This window comes from Phacochoerus africanus, chromosome 2 (assembly GCF_016906955.1).
Source record: "Phacochoerus africanus isolate WHEZ1 chromosome 2, ROS_Pafr_v1, whole genome shotgun sequence".
NCBI classification, from domain to species: Eukaryota; Metazoa; Chordata; class Mammalia; order Artiodactyla; family Suidae; genus Phacochoerus; species Phacochoerus africanus.
Window position 1 is genome coordinate 138,091,666 of NC_062545.1, and position 20,291 is coordinate 138,111,956.

General features: G+C 35.9%; 1 protein-coding gene across 1 annotated transcript in view; it reads left to right on the top strand.

Moving 5' to 3' along the window:
- AQR (aquarius intron-binding spliceosomal factor) overlaps window positions 1-20,291 on the top strand; it is a 96,591-nt gene that overhangs the window by 57,949 nt on the left and 18,351 nt on the right. The window contains 8 exon segments of the mRNA XM_047766784.1: window positions 695-805; window positions 3,989-4,098; window positions 8,179-8,314; window positions 10,148-10,357; window positions 12,093-12,230; window positions 16,570-16,641; window positions 18,052-18,239; window positions 19,147-19,318. Of these exon segments, the coding sequence (XP_047622740.1) occupies window positions 695-805; window positions 3,989-4,098; window positions 8,179-8,314; window positions 10,148-10,357; window positions 12,093-12,230; window positions 16,570-16,641; window positions 18,052-18,239; window positions 19,147-19,318 (1,137 nt within the window).

Genomic DNA, 20,291 nt, shown 5'->3' on the forward strand with positions numbered 1-20,291 from the left:
GTCCTTACAGTTTTCTATGTATACTATCATGTCATCTGTATACAGTGACAGTTTTATCTCTTCTCTTCCTATTTGTATGCCTTTTATTTCTTAGTGTTTCATTTTTATTTATTCGTTTTGTTGTTTTACTATATCTCTTGTACAGTTTTTTTCCTAATGGCTGCTCTAGAGAATTACAATATACATACTTTTCACAGTCTATTAGAATCAGTATTTTGTCTCTTAAGTTGAATGGAATATCCTTGCTTTCATGTAGGTCCATTAATCTTCCCGTTTTATGTTGTTGTTTTCTTACTATTATGTATAAATACCTTGAAAATACCATCAGGCAGTACTAGAACTTTTTCTTGCAAACATCAAATATATTTTAAAGAATTCTAGGGAAAGATAGTCTATCATATTTAATATTTATCCTTTATTCCTGGTATCTGTCTATCCAGAACTTCAGTGATATGTTAAATCTATTAATATTGCCCCATGGAGTCACAAGGCTGTGTTTATTATTCTTTTAATCTTTTTTTTTTTTCCTGTTTGTTGTTTGGATTGGGTGATGTGTATTGATTTGTCATCAAGCTCACTGTCTTGTCCATTCTGCAGTGAACTCATCCAGCAAATTTTTAAATTTATTTGATCTTTCAGTTTTAAAATTTCAATTTTAACTTAGTGCTGTGCTACGTGTTCATTGCCTTTTTAGGTTGTGGGACCACCAGGTACAGGAAAAACAGATGTGGCAGTCCAAATCATATCCAATATCTATCACAATTTCCCAGAGCAGAGGACTCTGATTGTTACTCATTCCAATCAGGTGAGAGAGAGAGTGAGTGTGTGGGTGTGGGTGTAAGAAGTAGACATGTAAGAAATATCTGTATGTAAGGAGTGGACATGCATGTATGGAGCAGGAGATGCTTAAAAGCACAGTGGAGATTTCTTCTTATATGATAACCTGATTATGGGCACACAAAATACCAGGAAAGGCTAATGAGCATAGTGTTTATTATTGATTTAATCTTGAATTATCACTGGTCATGACCAGACCATATTGAGAAAAATATAAAAACAATCTTTTATTTCAAATGGAGGCAGTCCAAATGTGGAAAACCTAAGTATATTTGGATAGTTGGTAATTGCCCTTTTCCCCCTTTTCCCATCTTCCATGCTAAGCTAGACCTTTTACTTTGAGATCAAAAGCATTACCCCTTACTAGTAGTATTTCTCTACTAGTAGAATAGATATTCCTCAAAGACTAAACGTTGATCATATTAAGACTGGATTGAATTTTAAATCCTTATAAAGTATACATATAAATATGTATATTACACAGAAGGACTATTGTTATGTTGCAGATCCAATACATAAGGTTTTTATAAATAGCTAAAACAAAGAAAAACAAGCTCCTTTCTTGTAAATACTGGCTGAAAAAATGATCTTTACATATGTATGTGTTCTGAGGAATTCTGAAGCTGTCACTGTCATAGAAATGAGGAAGAACAAGTAATATTTACTAACTCTCATGTGAAATGTGACAGGCAGCTCTCAGAATATTTTGAAACATGTTACGAAACTTGCACGGTAATCTAAACCTCCAAAGGTACTTAATTTCTCTGATTGCGTATTAACAATAGTGTCTGCGGTTAACCAGTTCTTTAAAAAAGTTAGTATACAAAGAAACACTGGGTTTTTAGAATGCTAAATGTCATTTACTCTGTTATTCGTCAAATTTTAATCTCACGATTTAAAAAGTAATACTATCCAATTCATTCATTTATGTTTTTATATCTTTAAAGTTTATAATAGGGTTAGAGTTCCCGTCATGGCACAGAGGAAACAAATCCACCTGGGAGCCATGAAGTTGTGGGTTTGATCCCTGGCCTCACTCGGTGGGTTAAGGATCTGGCGTTGCTGTGCTCTGTGGTGTAGGTTGCAGACACAGCTCGGATCTGGCGTTGCTGTGGCTGTGGCATAGGCCAGCAGCTACAACTCTGATTAGACTCCTAGCCTGGGAACCTCCATGTGCTACGGGTGCAGCCCTAAAAAGACTAAATAAATAAATAAATAAAGTTTATAAGGAAAAATGGCCTGGTGTATTAAAATCGTACAGGGGAAAAAGTTGAGACTTTATTTTTTTTAAGGGCTGCCCATGTGGCATGTGGGAACTCCTAGATAGGGGTCAAGTAGCAGTTGCAGCTGCCAGCCTACACCACAGCCACAGCAATGCCAGATCTGAGCCACGTCTGTGACCTACACCACAGCTCATGGCAACACAAGATCCTTAACCCAGTGAGCAAGGCCAGGGATCGAACCAGCATCCTCATGGATACTAGTTGGGTTCGTTACCACTGAACCACAACAGGAACTCTGAGATTTTATCTTGATAAAAGGAGCAAACTATGTAAAGACTTTTTTTTTTCCTATTTAATAATTTAGTCTCTAATAATTTTATCAATATATATTGCAGATTCTTAGAATGATTAAAGAGTTATTCATGTATTGTTTTAACATAATATTTTTTAGTAAAATTTGTCAAAGTTTAATAATGACTTTCTGTAGTATCCCTGCTTATGGCTGACTTGTGTAGCACAATTGTAGAGAAGGTTATTTTGCAAAAACAGCCAAAGAGTTAATTGTTTGCTAATGGCCTTTCTTGTTCCTTTGACAATCAAATCATCCTCTTCAATGCAAACTGTTTCTTTTCCTTTTCCTTTTTCTTTCTTTCTTTTTTTTTTTTTTCTTTTGGTTCACACTCAACAGTATATGGAAGTTCCCAGGCCAGGGATTGAACCCATGCCACCACAGGTGTGGCAAGACCAGATCCTTAGTCCACTGTGCCATAAGGGAACTTTCTAATGCAAATTGTTAGTTTTTCACAACTGTTTTGTTTGCCAGGTCTTGGCTTACATATATAATTTAAACAGTTCTCCAATATCACTTTAATTCAGAATGAAGTTTTGCAGTTTTTTCTGAGATTGTAATATGTGAGTATTTTTTGCCCCTTAAATCTATGTGGTTCATGAATTTGGACAGGGAAGGTTTGGATAGTGAGTAATGCCATAGAGTCTGATTTAATGGGTCTCAAGTTTGGGATGTAGATTATCAAGAATTGGGATAGTGTGAATTTTTTTCTGAAAATTTGTTTATCTCTTCAGTTTTTGAGATCTAATTGCTAGAATTTTGATAACAAAAGATATTTGTATACTCTATATAGCCTGGATGTTTACAAGTCTCGATATTGGTTTCATGGGCAGGTTTAGTCTAATGGTAAATTAGGAGAAATGCTTGAGTGGGAGCTAATTTTTAAATGTCATCTTTTCTTGTGTATCTTTCCATGCAGTGAAACTTTTGCCTTTCTGCAAACCCTTGTAACTGCATATTCTCAGATAATAAATACTAGGATATCAGGGAGCCCTAAATAGGAACACTTTGTGGGTAAATGGCTTTCATCAGGATAGTCTGCGATGAGTACCTTGCTCATGGTTGTATAGAGAACTAATTTGGATTTTTAGCTTAAGATTGGAATGATGCAGTTTACCATTCCTCTCTGTAGTCCTCTTGATGTATTCTACCCAGACACCTCCTAAGAGGCCTTACACAACTAGAGAAACTCTCAGTTTTTTGCAACTCATGGAAATTGTTGAATAAAATGAAACTTGATGTGGTTATTATTTTAATAATTATTACCACTTGAGGGAAGTAGAAACTGAGCCAAAGCCTTCTCTTTTCATAAATAAGCAGAAATGTAATTGCTGGTTTTTATGATTTCCAGTTATTAATTTGACAAAGTATACACATGTAGCAATATCAGAAATCAATAGAAATACTATTTTGTTTAAACGGCCTAATGTAAGATGTTTCCTTCTGTGTTTTGACTTTGATTATTTGACTAGGCAATGCTCATTCTTTTCTGTCCATCTGATTTTTAGTTGTTGCAACTTTTAAAAGGAGCCTCCTGATTCTTTAAAACTCACTATCATCCTTTTTTTTATTCTTCCAGGCCCTGAACCAGTTGTTTGAGAAAATCATGGCTTTAGACATTGATGAGCGCCACCTCCTGCGTCTTGGTCATGGAGAAGAAGAGCTGGAGACAGAGAAAGATTTCAGTAGGTGAGCAAATGGGGATGAGTTTTGAAACAGTATATGAGTTTGTAAAGAGTTTTTAACCTTCTCTTATTGATTCCTTTTTTTTGTCTTTTTCCCTTTTTAGGGCCACACCTGAGGCATGTGGAAGTTCCAAGTCTAGGGGTCCAATCTGAGCTACAACTGCTGGTTGGTCTACACCAGAGCCACAGCAGTGCAGGATCCGAGCCTCGTCTATGACTTGTACCACTGCTTATGGCAACACTGGATCCTTAACCCACTGAGCGAGGCCAGGGATCGAACCCATGTCCTTATGGATGCTAGTCAGGTTTGTTAACCACTGAGCCATGACAGGAACTTCCTCTTATTGTTTCTTTAATGAAGAAGCATTAGAAGAGAGCAGTGAATAATCTAACTGAATTCTGAAGGGTTCTATCATAACCTTCGTAGTCTATACTCAGTTGACCCCAAGCCTGGTCATGATCTCCTTCAGCTTCAGTTCTACGTGTTTATGCCATTTTACCTCAAATGTACAGTTACTTCTGTGAAGAGAGTTACCTTGTTCATTCTTTTTTAAATTGAAGATTTCCATTTGCTTTCTATTTATCAAAATAATTAATGTTGCCAAACCGAAACTGCACAGCCTAATGCAATTCCTTTTCATGTTTCATCCTTTTAATTTGTATATGTTTTAGATACCAATTAAGTGGTTCATTTAACAAAATGCAATTGGAGATTAATGATAGTATAAGCTTTGGGGTTATAAGTATTATTTCAGAATGCCAGTTTAGCTGGACTTTATATTTAATATTATATAAAGTGGTTAAAGTTTTACAAATCAAATTTCTTCTGCTGTTAGTATTTTGGTGTTTTCCTTCAAAATTGCTTTATAATAGTTCATTGCATTTATACTTAAATTCATTTTACAGCACAGTTTCAAACAATAGGCATAATTAACAAGCTGTACATATTTAATATAGTTTTTGACTATTGAACATTACTTTTAACTAATGATAGACATCAGAAGACTAAAAGAGTGTTAAATTATTGTGTTGCATTTATTTTGGGGTCATTGTATTAAAGAGCTCACCAAACATTTTTAAGCTTCTAAAAAGTCAGGGGGCAGGATCAACTCTGATTAAGTTATTGGGGCTCTAGGTTTTTCATTTTGGATCGGCTAGTAATGCTCTCCATGTGTACTTTTTTTTTTTTTCTTTTTAGGGCCGCACCCATGGCATATGGAAGTTCCCAGGCTAGGGGTCCAATCAGAACTGCAGCTGCTGGCTTATGCCACAGCCATAGAAATGCCAGATCCAAGCTACATCTGCAACCTATACGGTTAACCTACACAGTTATCCAGCAATGCCGGATCCTTAACTCATGGAGAAGGCCAGGGATTGAACCTGCATCCTCATGGATACTAGTCAGGTTCATAACCCACTGAACCACAACAGGAACTCCCATGTGTACTTCTTATTAATCCTGACTTACACAAGTGGGCTGAACTTTAAAATCTAATAATGCAAAATTCAGTCAATGTATAGGTGCTGATGGAATGCTTTAAATTTTGTAATTATAGTCGTATTATAGTAAAGTTTATAGTTTTTAAATATAGTAGAATTTTTAAAAGTGATTTCAGGTACTACCAACTTTCTCAAGAAGAAAATACTTTTTGCTTTCAGATACAGAAGTCAAGCCCCAGGTCTTAGTAATGTGTGTTTGTGCATATTATTTCATTTCTCTCTGTTTGTTATAGTTAAAAAGAAAAATAGTGACTTTCGTTTCACAATAAAAGTACTATCACTTTTCCTAAAGGAAAATTTGTATATCTAGTAAGATAGTAAAGAGGAAGTGATCATTCATAATCCTGCCTCTCCAAAATAATTTTTTGTTAGTCTCTTTCAATAATCTGCTGTAATTACGCCATCATTTATAATTGTGTACAGGCATACCTCAAAAATACAGCAGATTCAGTTTCAGACCACCATAGTCAAATGAATATCACATTCCCATAGTTTAACTAAAAAATACTTTATTGCTAGAGTTCCTCTTGTGGCTCAGCAGGTTAAGGACCCAGCATTTGCTCCTGGCCTCACTCACTGGGTTAAGGATCCAGCATTGCTGCAAGCTTCAGTGTAGGTCACAGATGCAAGCTCAAATCCAGTGGCTGTGGCACAGGCCTCAGCTGCAGCTCTGATTCAACCCTTAGCCTGGGAACTTCCATATGCTTCAGGTCAGCCGTAAAAAGAGGGAAAAATAACTTTTTGCTAAAACATGTTAACCACATCTAAGCCTTAAGTAAGTTATAATCTTTTTGTGGGTCGAGGGCCTACCTTGATGTTGATGGCTGCTGACTGATAAGGGTAGTGGTTGCTAAAGGTTGGGTGGTTATAGCAACTTATTAAAATGAGACAACACTGACGTTTGCCAAATGAATTGAATCTTCCTTTCATGAAGGATTTCCCTATAGCAGGCAATGGTGCTTGGTAGTATTTTACCCACAGTAGAACTTCTTTCAAAATTAGAGTCACTTCTTTCAAACCCTGCCATTGCTTTATCAACTAAGTTTATGTAAGATTCTGAATACTTTGTTGTCATTTCAACAATCTTCATAGCATCTTCACCAGGAATAGATTCCATCTGAAGAAACTACCTTCTTTGCTCCTCCATAAGAAACAACTCCTCACCTGTTAAACTTTTATCATGAGATTGCAACAATTCAGTCGCATCTTTAGGGCCTAGTTTCCTTGCTACTTCTATGACAACTACAGTTTGTTTTCCTTTACTGAAGTCTTAAAACCCCTCAAAGTCACCCAGGAAGGTTAGGATTGACTTCTTCCAAACTCCTGTTAATTTGATACTTTGACCTTTTCTAGTGATTCACGAATGTTCTTTCTTTCCTTTTTCTTTTTTTCTCTTGATGGTTGCACTCATGGCAAATGGAAGTTCCCACGCCAGGGATTGAATTTGAGCTGCAGATATGATCTACACCACAGCTGTAGCAATGCTGCATCCTTTAACCCACTGTGCCAGGGCCAGGGATTGAACCCTCACCGCTTCAGTGACCTGAGCCACTGCAGTCTTAACCTACTGTGCCAAAGCAGTAACTCCAAATCATGAATGTTCTTAATGGCCTCTAAAATGGTGAATCCTTTCCAGAAGATTGTCAGTTTACTTTTGTCCAGAACCATCAGAGGAATCACTGTCTGTGGCAGCTATAGCCTTTCAAAATGTATTTCTTAAAGAATAAGACTTGAAAGTCAAAATGACTCCTTGATCCATGGGCTACAGAATGGATATTGTGTTAGCAGGCATGAAAGCAACATGAATATTGTTGCACATCCCCATCAGAGCTCTTGGGTGTGTTGTCAGTGAGCAATGATATTTTGAAAGGAATCTTCTTTTCTGAGCAGTAGGTCCAAACAGTAGGCTTAAAATATTTAGTAAGCCATCTTGTAAATAGCCAGGCTTTGTTCCATTAACAGAGCACAAGTAAATTCAGCATAATTCTTAAAGAATTTCCTAGGATTTCTGGAATGGTGAATGAGCATTGTCTTCAACTTATAGTCACCAGCAGCATTAACCCCTATCAAGAGAGTCATCCTGTCCTTTGAGATGAGGTATTGACTTCTCTCTAGTTATGGAAGTCCAGGATGGCATCTTCTACCAATAGAAAACAGTTGGTTTTTTTTTTTTCCTACATTGAAAGTCTATTCTTTAGTGTAGCCACCTTCATTATCTTAGTAAGATCTTTTTAGGGCCATACCCACGGTATATGGAGTTCCAAGGCTAGGGGTCAAATCCGAGCTATAACTGCCGGCCTACACCACAGCCACAGCAATGCCAGATCTGAGCTGCGTCTGCAACCTACACTACAGCTCACGGCAACACCGGGTCCTTAAACCACTGAGTGAGGCCAAGGGAGCGAACCCCCAACCTCATGGTTCCTAGTTGGATTTGTTTCTGCTGTGCCTCAACGGGAACTCCCAGCAAGATCTTTTGTATAACTTAGTTTCTGTTAAGATTTTCTTAAATATTTTACAGACAGTTTCTTTGAAAGTCTCTTCGTTATATAATTTTGCCTTTTTACTTAATTGAAATTTTTAGATATGGAAGAGTTAATTATGTCCTAGCTCGAAGAATAGAACTTTTAGAAGAAGTCAAAAGATTACAGAAGAGTCTTGGGGTTCCAGGAGATGCTTCATATACTTGTGAAACTGCAGGCTATTTCTTCTTATATCAGGTAAGAGATTAAGGGTTTTTTTAAATAATGCTTTATTATAGTATGGTCTCATCTGGAAACTGGTATGGGCTCTTAGTTCCTTCTTGAAAGCTTATTTTTCTTTGAGTAGACTAAAATGTTTGCTATTGCCAGCGCTATATTTGTGAATGTTAAGCGTCTGTGTTTCCTGTTACCTTCAATTTTCTTTACTAAATAACTTTGCTTGATGACTCATTCAGTGAAAGGCCAGTGCTACTACTTTTAATTTTTTTCCCCTCTTTTTCTAATCTCTTTTTTTTCATTACGATAGAAATATAGCTAAATAGCCTAGGTACCCAACAATAAGAAATGCAGTTCTCTAACTTACCTTTAATATGCATATTAATCAACTAATGAGGGAAAACATGTTCTTTTTAAATTTCCAGAAATACATTTTTTTTTAATAATTCATTTCAAAGTAGGACTTTAAGTTAAAACATTGTTTGACTTCAGTTTATAGAGATATGTTTTTGCTTTTGTTAGGGTTAATATTTGGGATATGAAAATCAATGAGAAATAGAAAGCCAAGTAAAATGAATAAAAATAAATTTTAATAGTCAGTTGGTTTACAGATAATTTTAAATGGATTAAACATAAATAATGAAGTTTTTTATAACTATATTCTCTTTGTACTATTTGTATATTTTAGGTATAAATTCTAACATTGAAATTTTAAAATGTTTATTAAAAAAAGAGTTTATGGTTGTTACAGGCAGATAGACAAACCACTTGAGTCCATTCAAAATGAGCAGGTTTCATAGGTTCTTGTAAAAACACAGAGCATATGCTAGGTCTTACAAAGTTGTATACATTAGACCCAGACTGTTTAGAAGTTTGAATAATGGAGTAAAGATCATGCTTAAGTGCATATTTGTCACAAAATAAGTCTCTAGGCTCTTAATGAAAACTGCTTTTTAAAAGTAGTAGAAGTAGTATATAAATCGCAAAGGCTTAGGTAATTTGGGAAATATGAACTTGAGGCCTTACGGTGTAGATCAACATTCAGTAATCACATTGGGAAAGTTGTTTAAAAAGGAAATTCTCAAGCTCAATCCCCAGCGTCTTTCTCTCCATAAGGGATGGCATCTAGGAATCTTCATTTTTATTTAACTTCTCAGATATTCTGCCTGAGGACCACACTTGAGAAACACTGCAGTTATAACAGAAATTTTGAGAGAATTACAGAAATTGAGATTAAATAGGAACTGAGCAGAGGTGTAGTTAATATTTATACCAAGATGTAATTAAACTAGCTGTCTTAGAGAAGTTATAAAAGGAGCTTTCAAATATATGCTTAACTTAACCAGAAGTTCTTTGTAAATGTATTAAAGTGAATTGGAAGAATTATGAAGGTCCAGAAGAAGGGTTGACAAGTGTTAAATTGACTAAAAACTGCTAGAGCTGGACCTAACCATATATGGAGAAATACCAAGATAGTGAAAAAATAAGGAACTTCTTTGACCAAAGAGGGTTTTTTTTTTTATCATCAATAATAAACTGTTTTAATATATGTGGAAAATCTAAGTATTTGAATCAAAGTCCTATGAGATGATCCTGAGTTTTTTCTCCATCTGTACATTTTTGATTAAAGACTTTTTTTTTTCTTAGACTCTTAAAGATTACTTTTATAAAAGAAAGGCAGTCTTTCAGTGACTTGGATAAGAAATAGTTCCTATTAAGTAAAAGATTGCTTTTCTTTTCCTTTTCCTTTACCTACCAAATCTTATTTTTACTTGATGTCTTTTTAATTTTTTTTATTTTATTATTTAGACGTAATAGCTGATAAATTTAACCTAAAGTCGCTTTTTCTTACAGGTAATGTCTCGTTGGGAAGAGTATATAAGCAAAGTGAAAAATAAAGGTAACACATTGCCAAATGTTACCGAAGTTTCCACTTTCTTCCCTTTTCATGAGTACTTTGCAAATGCCCCTCAACCCATTTTTAAAGGCCGATCTTATGAGGAAGACATGGAAATTGCTGAAGGATGTTTCAGGCATATCAAGAAAATCTTTACTCAGCTCGAGGTAAGGATTCTCAAGTTCATTTAACTTTGCTTTAAGAGTTTTAAGCTTAGTTGGTTTTCTTTTATTAAATGTGGTAAATAGAATATTCACACCTAACAAACCAATGTAATACTTTTAAGTGAGATTATTGGAAACATTTATTGTTGTAGTTGAAGAAATAAGTGAAAATTAAGATACATATTGAATCCCCATTATCCTGGCTTTTCTGGTGTGAAAGTCTTAGTATTTACAAAAGAAATGTTTCCATTAGTAGATTTAATAATGGTTCTTTGATTTGGAATTTGGCCATTCTAGGTTCTTTATGCCTTAGACCAGTGGGCAAAAAATGAGATTTCTGTTTTAAACAGGATGATTGTTCCTGCTTATTAAGGTGAAATAAGAATCACCACTATACAAATGGGACAGAGAATAATATGTTTGGAACCCAGGGGCCCATTGGGATTCTTCCTAGTTTTCTCATTCCTTATGGGAAACATCCTGGAATACTACAGCCATCCCAGAAAAGGATCACAGTCAGGCTCAGATTCCTCAGTAAGAAGGTTTAGGATTACTTCCAGTAAGAAGGACAAAGACCGTGTCTTTGTACCTTTTAGATATGATTATATCCCTACTTCCTACAACAATGTCTAGCACATAGTAGATGTTCAGTAAACAATGATACATGGTGTGGGTAAGTGGATAGAAATGGATGGATGGCAGGTATAGAAAAATAAATACACATATACATATTAGTATATGTATAATAATGATAAATCAAATTTAAAAACCTGCAAAACAGTATTATATTTATGATTATGTAAATAGAATATAAAAGGATTAAAACATAGGATTTATAATAATAGCTGCCTGGCCTGGGAGAGAGGGGGGGAGACATATACACAAGGTAGCTCTGCCTGTACCTGTAGTGCTTTAATTACTTAAAAAAACAAAACAAAAAATGTTTAAAAGTCAGAAGCAAGTATGATACAATGATCAGATTTGTTAAAACTTGACATTAGTTATTGTTTGGGCTGGCTTGCCCCTCATATCCATCTATTGTCTACTCTCCTACTTCACTCTGTGGAGGATCCTCTGCTGCAGCAGGGCTAAGGCTGGTCCTTGGAGGATTAATTTCCCAGCCTCTCATGCAGCTGACTTCTGGCAGGGTTTAGCCAATGAGAAATTTGGCAGAAATAGAAGAAAGGGAGAAGCCAGGATATGTCCTCACCAGCTCCCTCTACCTTCATCTCTTCCGTAGGTCCAGTTTCTGCTGGCCTGGCCCATTGTGGTTCCAACTTATTCTGGTACCCCAGTTTCTGGGCTCTGATAACACTTCCTCCCCTTTTTATACTTCTTAGCCTAGGAATGGCCGTAATTTCCTACTGTTGCCAGTCTCTGTGTTAACTTCACCTTTCCCTGGTTGGCTTTTCTGCTCCTCCAGCCTGTATAACCAGTTCCCTGCAATAAATTCCCTTTGGTCAGAATGCATGTGGTAGTGTCCATTTTCCTGCATTGCCCTTGAGTAATATAGGTACCATGGTAATTAATATTCAATATTCTCATTGATATTATCTTGGATATCAGCTATTATATGAACTCAGTTAGTACCTTAATAGTGGACAGAATTATGATTCTTTAGGCTTATTTTGAGATCTTTATATTAATTTCTCACATTGTCTCATAAACTGGATTGTATGAATGCATGAACTTTTTAAAATTCCTAAAATAGTTTCTCATTGTTCTCTTACTCACACAGGAATTCAGAGCCTCTGAACTACTTCGAAGTGGGCTTGACAGATCTAAATACCTTTTGGTGAAAGAAGCCAAAATCATTGCTATGACCTGTACTCATGCAGCCCTAAAACGACATGATTTAGTAAAGTTAGGTTTCAAGGTAAAGGCTTATATTTTAATTCCTTAATTCATCATCTATGCAGCTATTTGTTCTGTTCTGTTCCCTTCTCTTCTTTTCTCATACTAGGTCATTTCCTTTGGATATTTGCTTACTACTTACTAAAGTTTACATTTATAATTACTTTGTCTTTTTTTTTTTTTTGGTCTTTTTGCCATTTCTTGGGCCACTCCCATGGCATATGGAGGTTCCCAGGCTAGGGGTCAAATCATAGCTGTAGCCACTGGCCTACACCAGAGCCACAGCAACGCGGGATCCGAGCCGCATCTGCGACCTACACCACAGCTCACGGCAACGCCGGATCGTTAACCCACTGAGCAAGGGCAGGGACCAAACCCGCAACCTCATGGTTCCTAGTCGGATTCATTAACCACTGCGCCACGTTGGGAACTCCTAAGTGTCTCTTTTAAAAGTGATGATAACCTCCCATGTTTATAGGATTCGTAAGCTCAAAATCTAATTTTTCTAAATTTAGTTATCAGACTTATGTCTTTTAAAATAATATTATAATCATATAATTATCTAACCAGTTTCTCATACTTGCTTGGTAAGGTAGGATTAATTTATTTTTTCCACGTTAAAAAAAAAAATCTCCAGAACTAACAACTTTATAAAAACAACATTTGACAGTGGTTTTTTGCCTGTTAGACATCTGTAAGCTTGCATTGTTTACCTTTTAAGCACAAATCCACTTCCAGTCATCTGTTCATTCATTAAATGAAAAGCCTTCTATGTGAGGATATGAAATCTGCTTATTTATTTAAACTGTCAAAGGAGATATTTAAATGACTTCATCCTTTGATAAGGACTAGAGAGCTAAAGGGCAAGACAACCTGTTACTTGTGACTCAGTTGAAATGGAATCTAATAATTGAGCAGTAAATTTGAATTTACAGGCTCTTTGACTTTGCTAGTGTTACTGACCTAAACTCAGATTGTAGTGCAGATCATTTAACTTACCTGCCACTGGGTTTATCCGTTATTTATAATAATGTTTGTGTACTTGTTTGAATTCAGAGTTACCAAAGCTTTTGTTAATGAAAATAACTGACAATTTTAAATGTTATGAGCTAACTGAAAGATAAGTGCTAAATAAATTCAAGGTGATAGAATTGTTGTTATCTTGGATTAAAGTTTCCTCAGCTGCAAGGTAGGAGAAATACAACAATTTATTAAAAGATAGTGTGAACTTACCCTAGTGGTGAGAACTTACCTTTTGCAAATTATTAGTGTGAATTTTTCACCTAAGTATTTTGTTCTTAGGGCTGACTTTGATATTAAATCATATATGCATAATAACAAGGGGAAATGATGCAGCCTAAATTGAGTATTTATGCTTTAATGCAGCTGTTCACTTGCATACTCTAAAAAACAGTACTTGTAAAAAAAAAAAAAAAAACAGTACTTGTAGCTTATCACATTTTCATTAATCATTTTCTCACACTGTGCTATACATCTAAAGATAGTTAATGGACTTCCCGTCATGGCACAGTGGAGACAAATCCTACTGAGAACCATGAGGTTGTGGGTTTGATCCCTGGCCTTGCTCAGGGGGTTAAGGATCCGGCATTGCCGTGAGCTATGATGTAGGTCGCAGACGTGGCTTGGATCTAGTGTTGCTGTGGCTGTGGCGTAGGCCTGCGGCTACAGCTCTGATTAGACCCCTAGCCTGGGAACCTACATATGCTGTGGGTGCGGCTCTGAAAAGACAAAAGACAAAAATAAATAAATAAAGATAGTTAAGATGAGTGCTGATGGTATCCCTCATATATTTTTATATTTTTAATTTTGAAGTTTTATTTTTATCAAACTTATACATGTATCTGATTTAGAGCTTTGTCCTTCTCACTTATATCAATAAAGAATATTACATTTCCATTTTATTTTATTTTTATTGTTTTAATTTTTTTGGCCATGCTTGTAGCGTGTAGAAGTTCCCAGGCTGGGGATCAAACCTGAGCCACAGCAGTAACAACACCAGATCCTTAACCCAGTGGAACTCTTTAGGAAACTCCTTAGGCATTGTCTTTTGATTCTTGTGTTGTCCCAGAAGAGACATGCAAGCATATTCATGTACATTTTTTCCTTTCTTAATACTTTTCTTGATATAGTTATGTCATAATTTTGCTTTGTGACTAAAATCTCATTTTTAACAGAATCTATAGATATATTTTTATAGGTTAAATTGCATTAGATTTTCAGAGTTATTTCTCAGAAAGCAGGCTCTTTAAGCTGTTTTCTTTGAGCCGCTCCACTCTGTTTTGCATATCTATCCTGCTGTTACCTTGAGAGTCCACAGGGGAACTTCTGAGAAATATGGCTCCTTGAACTCCTCTTTCTCCTAGGTTCCCACCAAGAAGACCTAATTAACCATTGTAATAGGGAAATTTAGCATCACGTAGAGCTAAAGAAGACACCCCTCCATATGCCTAAAATTTCAGGTAGTTTCAATAAGAAACAGTGCAGAATTGAACCTTAACTTTCATCATGTCTAGTGGAAATCCAGCCTGGCTACCAATCTTGGACAAATGTAGATAGAAGCAAAAACATATTTTGGTAAAAATGAGTAGCATAGAAATTATAGGATGTATGAGCAATTAGTTTAAAAGAAAAGAGTTAATTAAGCATTAAGAATAAATATGCTCCTCCTACTTTCCACTTTCCTGGAAAATAAAATAATTAGAGAAAACTTTAAATATAGAAAACAGAGGAACTCTAATTTATGCTTAGTGACATTCTCAAATAAGGTATTTTACCAGTAAAACAAGGAATAGGATATCGTACTAAGCACCAATCAGAAATGGAAAGGAAAGGTAAAGCATGTTGAGAATAAATCTAGAGGAAAGGCAGATAGAAGAGAAGATACTACATGAAAGAAAGAATGAAGTTTCCTTAGGTTGGAGAAATACTTAATTTTTCATTATTTTTCAAACGTGCAGTCCCTACCATTCCTGGAAACTGGGCTAGCAGGAAGGTACAGGCATTAAACAAGTATGTGAATGTACAGATAGAATTGTAGATTGTAATGTGCTATGAGACAGAAGAAGAGAGTACTGTGCAAGCTGTCTTAGATTGAGAGGTCAGAGAAGGCCTGGGTAAAGTGGGCTTTAAGCTGATATTTCAAGAATGAGAAAGAGCCACTCAGACAAAAAAAAAAAGTGAAGAGAGAATAGCAGGTGCTGAGGGCCTGAGGCAGAAATGGTTTTATTTACCATTTCTGAGAAAATGAAATAGGTCAACATATTTGAAGCTTTAGAAAGTAAGGAGAAAGGTGACATATAAAGCAGAAGAGTAAAGCAGGGGCCAGATTGAATATAGGTCCCAATTAATACCTTTTTTGCGGTCCACACTAAGGGTCCTTTTTTCCTAAGACTATTGGAGGCCAGTGAAGGGTTAGCAACCAGGTGATATGATGTGATGACTATCATGTGAGTGGTTTAGAGGAGGCAAGACAGGAAGGGGTGGGATGAGTAAAGAGATTGCTGGCAGTAGTCAGATGCTGGATTAGAGTGGTGGTGGTAGTAGAAGTAGAGAAAAATGAATGGATTTTGAAAGAAATTTTGATGGTAAAATTGACGTGTTTTGGTGATGCATTGAATGCTGATGGCAGGGAAACAAAAGGGGATTGTTGAGTGCCAAGTAGTATTCATAACAATTACTGCAAAATACTACCCAGGGTAGGGGTACCAATGGAAATGACCACATATATAGGTGGATTTTTACTTATATAGAACTTAAAGAATTCGATTGAAAATAGCTAAGTTGGAGTTCCCATCGTGGCTCAGCGGTTAATGAATCTGACTAGGAACCATGAGGTTGCGGGTTCCATCCCTGGCCTTGCTCATCGGGTTAAGAATCTGGTGTTGCCGTGAGCTATGACGTAGGTGAGCTATGATGTAGGTCGCAGATGCGGCTCGGATCTAGCGTTGCTGTGGCTGTGGTGCAGGCCAGCAAGCTACAGCTCCAATTTGACCCCTAGCCTGGGAACCTCCATATGCTATGGGTGCGGTTCTAAAAAGACAAGAGACAAAAAAAAGAGAGAAAGAAAATAGCTAAGTTGATACTGCATTCCAAGAAATGATAAGCAAGATCTCCTAAATGCAGAGTTCCATAGTTAGAGGGCTTCTCTGAAGTTAAAGACTTGAATTGGAGAAGCAGCAGAATAATGGTAAATGAGATCATGAATTTTCCGTTTGAATAATTTGTGTGTTATTTTTGTCTGAAATTATTTGGGGTTATTTTGGACGGTTGTTACCGTTGTGATAGTTGCGTGGCTCTTAAGCAGTCTTTTTGACAAGGTTTCCCTTTTCTCCCTTTCTCAGTATGACAACATTTTAATGGAAGAGGCTGCTCAAATCCTAGAGATAGAAACTTTTATACCTCTTCTTCTACAGGTAAGATATTGAGTCTGAGGCAAAGAAAATAGAGTTTTAAGAATTAGGGTGGGGGCAGCATCAGAAAATTACATAGTTTTGGGGTGCTAATTGCCATAATTATATATTCTTCTTAACTTCATTACATTTGATATTCTATTTTAAGATTGTAAACTTCCTTTAATCTATTCACTGGTTATTTAGTGTTTTGTATTGTATCAGGGATACTATTTAAAAATTCATACATTATCTCAACAAAAAGAGTAATTTTAATCAAGAAAATTAAATTGTTATTAAGTTTGGAGAGAAGACGGGTTATTTTTTTCATTTCTTTTGTTAGAGCTGTTTCTAGAATTGCTTATGATCTTGGTTACATTGCTTTTCTTTATTTTATGCCTGAATTTTTGAGTTAAATGTTGATGTTTAAAAATATTTTCTTACTGTACAGTAGCCTTTACTATTTATGGAAGCATAAACAAAATATGGAATTTTCAATTGCATAGAAGCTACTCTAACTTATAGGTAAATTGGGTTGCAAAATTGTTTTATAAGCCAAATTATTTGGACCTTGGAATGTATTTTATCAGGATGTTTTTCAAGGAACAGGGAGACGTAGAGTAGGAAACTAAAGTAGAATATAGGAAATTGAAGAAGGTACAATTATTACTTCTTTGAGCATTCCAGACAGGCTCTTGGAGTAATTGTGATACAAGTACTTGAACATCTTTCCAATTCCCTGCTTGGGTATCTGTTTCTTTCTGTGCACTCTTTGGTTGATTCTTTTTTTTTTTTTTTTAAGGGAAAAAAAATTGTATTACTAGAGTTGATTTACAATATTGTGCCAATTTCTGCTGTACAGCAAAGTGACATTCTCTTTCTTATATTATCTTCCATCATGGTCTATCTTAAGAGACTGTATTTAGTTTCCTGGGCTATACAGTAGGACCTCATTGCTCATCCATTCTAAATGTAATAGTTTTCATGTACTAACCCCAAACATCCATTCCACTCCCTCCCACCCCCCTCAGCAACCACAAGTCTGTTCTCTTTGTCCGCGAGTCTGTTTCCATTTTGTAGATAGGTTCGTTTGTGCCATATTTTAGAGTCCACAGATCCCTTTGCCTAATTCTAACCTAAGTGTCCCAGACCTCTTTGGGTTACCCTACCTGTTAAAGTGGGATAATTCTGTGCTTGTCTTCTCAATCCCTTCATCCTTTCCCAAACACTGGCAGTCAAGAGCAATTGTACCCATACAGGTGACTATAAATTTTCCAGATTCCTCTCTGTGAGCTGGTGAATAACAAGAATTAGTAAACTAATATAGCTGTTTTGTGAATAGCAAGAATCTTGTGTAGTAAATTGGAAATCAACAAGCCAATTTGTTAATTGGGGTATTTTGCCATTTCCACATTTTCTTTTGTTTGTTTCTAGAACCCTCAGGATGGTTTTAGCCGACTAAAACGATGGATTATGATTGGTGATCATCACCAGTTACCTCCAGTCATTAAGAACATGGCCTTTCAGAAGTATTCAAACATGGAACAATCTCTGTTCACTCGCTTTGTCCGTGTTGGAGTTCCCACTGTGGACCTTGATGCCCAGGGGAGGGCCAGAGCAAGGTAAAGAAGACAGGGGTAGGCAGGGGCTTGGTAGTAGGGATAGAATTCCTGTTAAGGACATCAGTTCCATGATCCAAGTATTTGATAGCATTTTTTTCTTTTTTTGGCTGCACTCACAGCATATGGAATTTCCCAGCCCAGAAACAGAATCTGAGCTGTAGCTGCAACTACACAACTGTGGCAACACCAGATCCTTAACCCATTTTGCCAGGCCAGGGATCAAACCCATATGGACTCAGAGACAGTGCTGGATCCTTAACCCCCTGTGCCACAGCAGGAACTCTGACAGCATTTTTTCATGTAGATGTTTAGCATTCCCTGCTATCCAGGAGTTTGGCTGGTGACAAAAGTACAGGTTGGAAATTACCTTTATTGTCTTCATCATGGTGTGTGAATTGACCAAATTATTTCCTTCATTTTACTCATTGAGATTAATTTAAGTGAATTACAACTAAGGGGCTTCTTTTCACTGTCACTTCCCTTCATGGCCCCCAAAGATGTATGATTAATATCATTTTGAAATCTAAAGCTAAAAATGAACAAGAGGAGGACACATCAGTTCTTACACACTTTGTCAAATGTATCCATTTCATAGTTACCTCAAAACTTTTCTCAAGTTACAGACTCCTCCCAGATTTTTTTAATTTAGGGAGTAAAGATAGCATCTACCTCAGAGAACACTGTGGATCTGTCATTTCTGTAACATTATCAATCTTTTATGATTTGGTTACCTGTTGGGGGGCGAAGTTTGAAAAAGCATTATTGATAAAAAGATGAGCATAAAATGAGTAATATGAAAATTAAAAGGACGAGCACAGTTCCTTAGAAACCCAAACCCCCTTATGTGTAGTAAAATGGATTTTGTCTTGCTAATATTTCCTACTTGGGGGGAATTTGTCTTTGAAAGCTTATGCAACCTCTACAACTGGCGATACAAGAATCTAGGAAACTTACCCCATGTGCAGCTTTTGCCAGAGTTTAGTACAGCAAATGCTGGCTTGCTCTATGACTTCCAGCTTATTAATGTTGAAGATTTTCAGGGAGTTGGAGAATCTGAGCCTAATCCTTACTTTTATCAGGTAAGAAAAACATGAAACTTTTATTTTGTATTTGCCTGATTGAGTTACTTCATAACTCAGTGTTACTAAACCATTTGGCAAGCCATTGAATAAAGGAAAGTTAGATCTCCACTGCACACACAACACACAGATTTCTGTTTCAGATGGGTTAAAGATACATACATCAAAGAAAAGAAACTATAACCATACTAGGAAGAAAAAATATTGAGGAATATACAATGTCAGGGTGAGAAAGGTTTTTAAGCTTGTTATCAGAATGAAAAACCATAAAGAAAAATATCGAATGACTTGAGCAAAATTTATTTTAAGCATTTAACAAACAATGGGTTGAAATCTGACTGAATCTGAACTCTTATAAATCGCTTAAAATATATATAACAAACCTCAACAGAAGAATCTGATAAGAAGAAGATTATGCAGTTCACCAAAAAAAGATAGATTTATAGCAAAAATAAAAAACTGGATGTATTTTTACCTCTGATAATACTCCTTTGGGGTAGGTTTGGGGAAATTCTATACTCATACAGTACGAATAGGAAAGTAATTTGGTGCACAAATAAATTGTTAGTATGTATTAAAAGCAGGGTTCTCACTTCAAGGAATTTATCCTTAAGAAGAATGGATAAATTTGCAAAAATTTATGTGGTAAAAATGTTTACCACATCTTTTTCTTTTACTGGAGATTATTTTGAAAAGAAGAAACAACCTGAATGTCTTATCAATAGGAATTAATTACATGATTATTCCCTAAAATGAAACACTGAATAGCTACTAAGAGTGCTAATCCCATCATAACTTGGTTTACTTTCAGGGAAAATGTTTATGCTATGTTAAATGGAAAAAAAAAAAAATCCGGTTACAGAATATATCTATAGTGTTCCATTTTATTTTTAGAAAGGAACAGCAAAACATATATATAGAAATATGTACAAATTATAGCAAAAAATCTGACAGCACGTCCCCCCAAATTGTT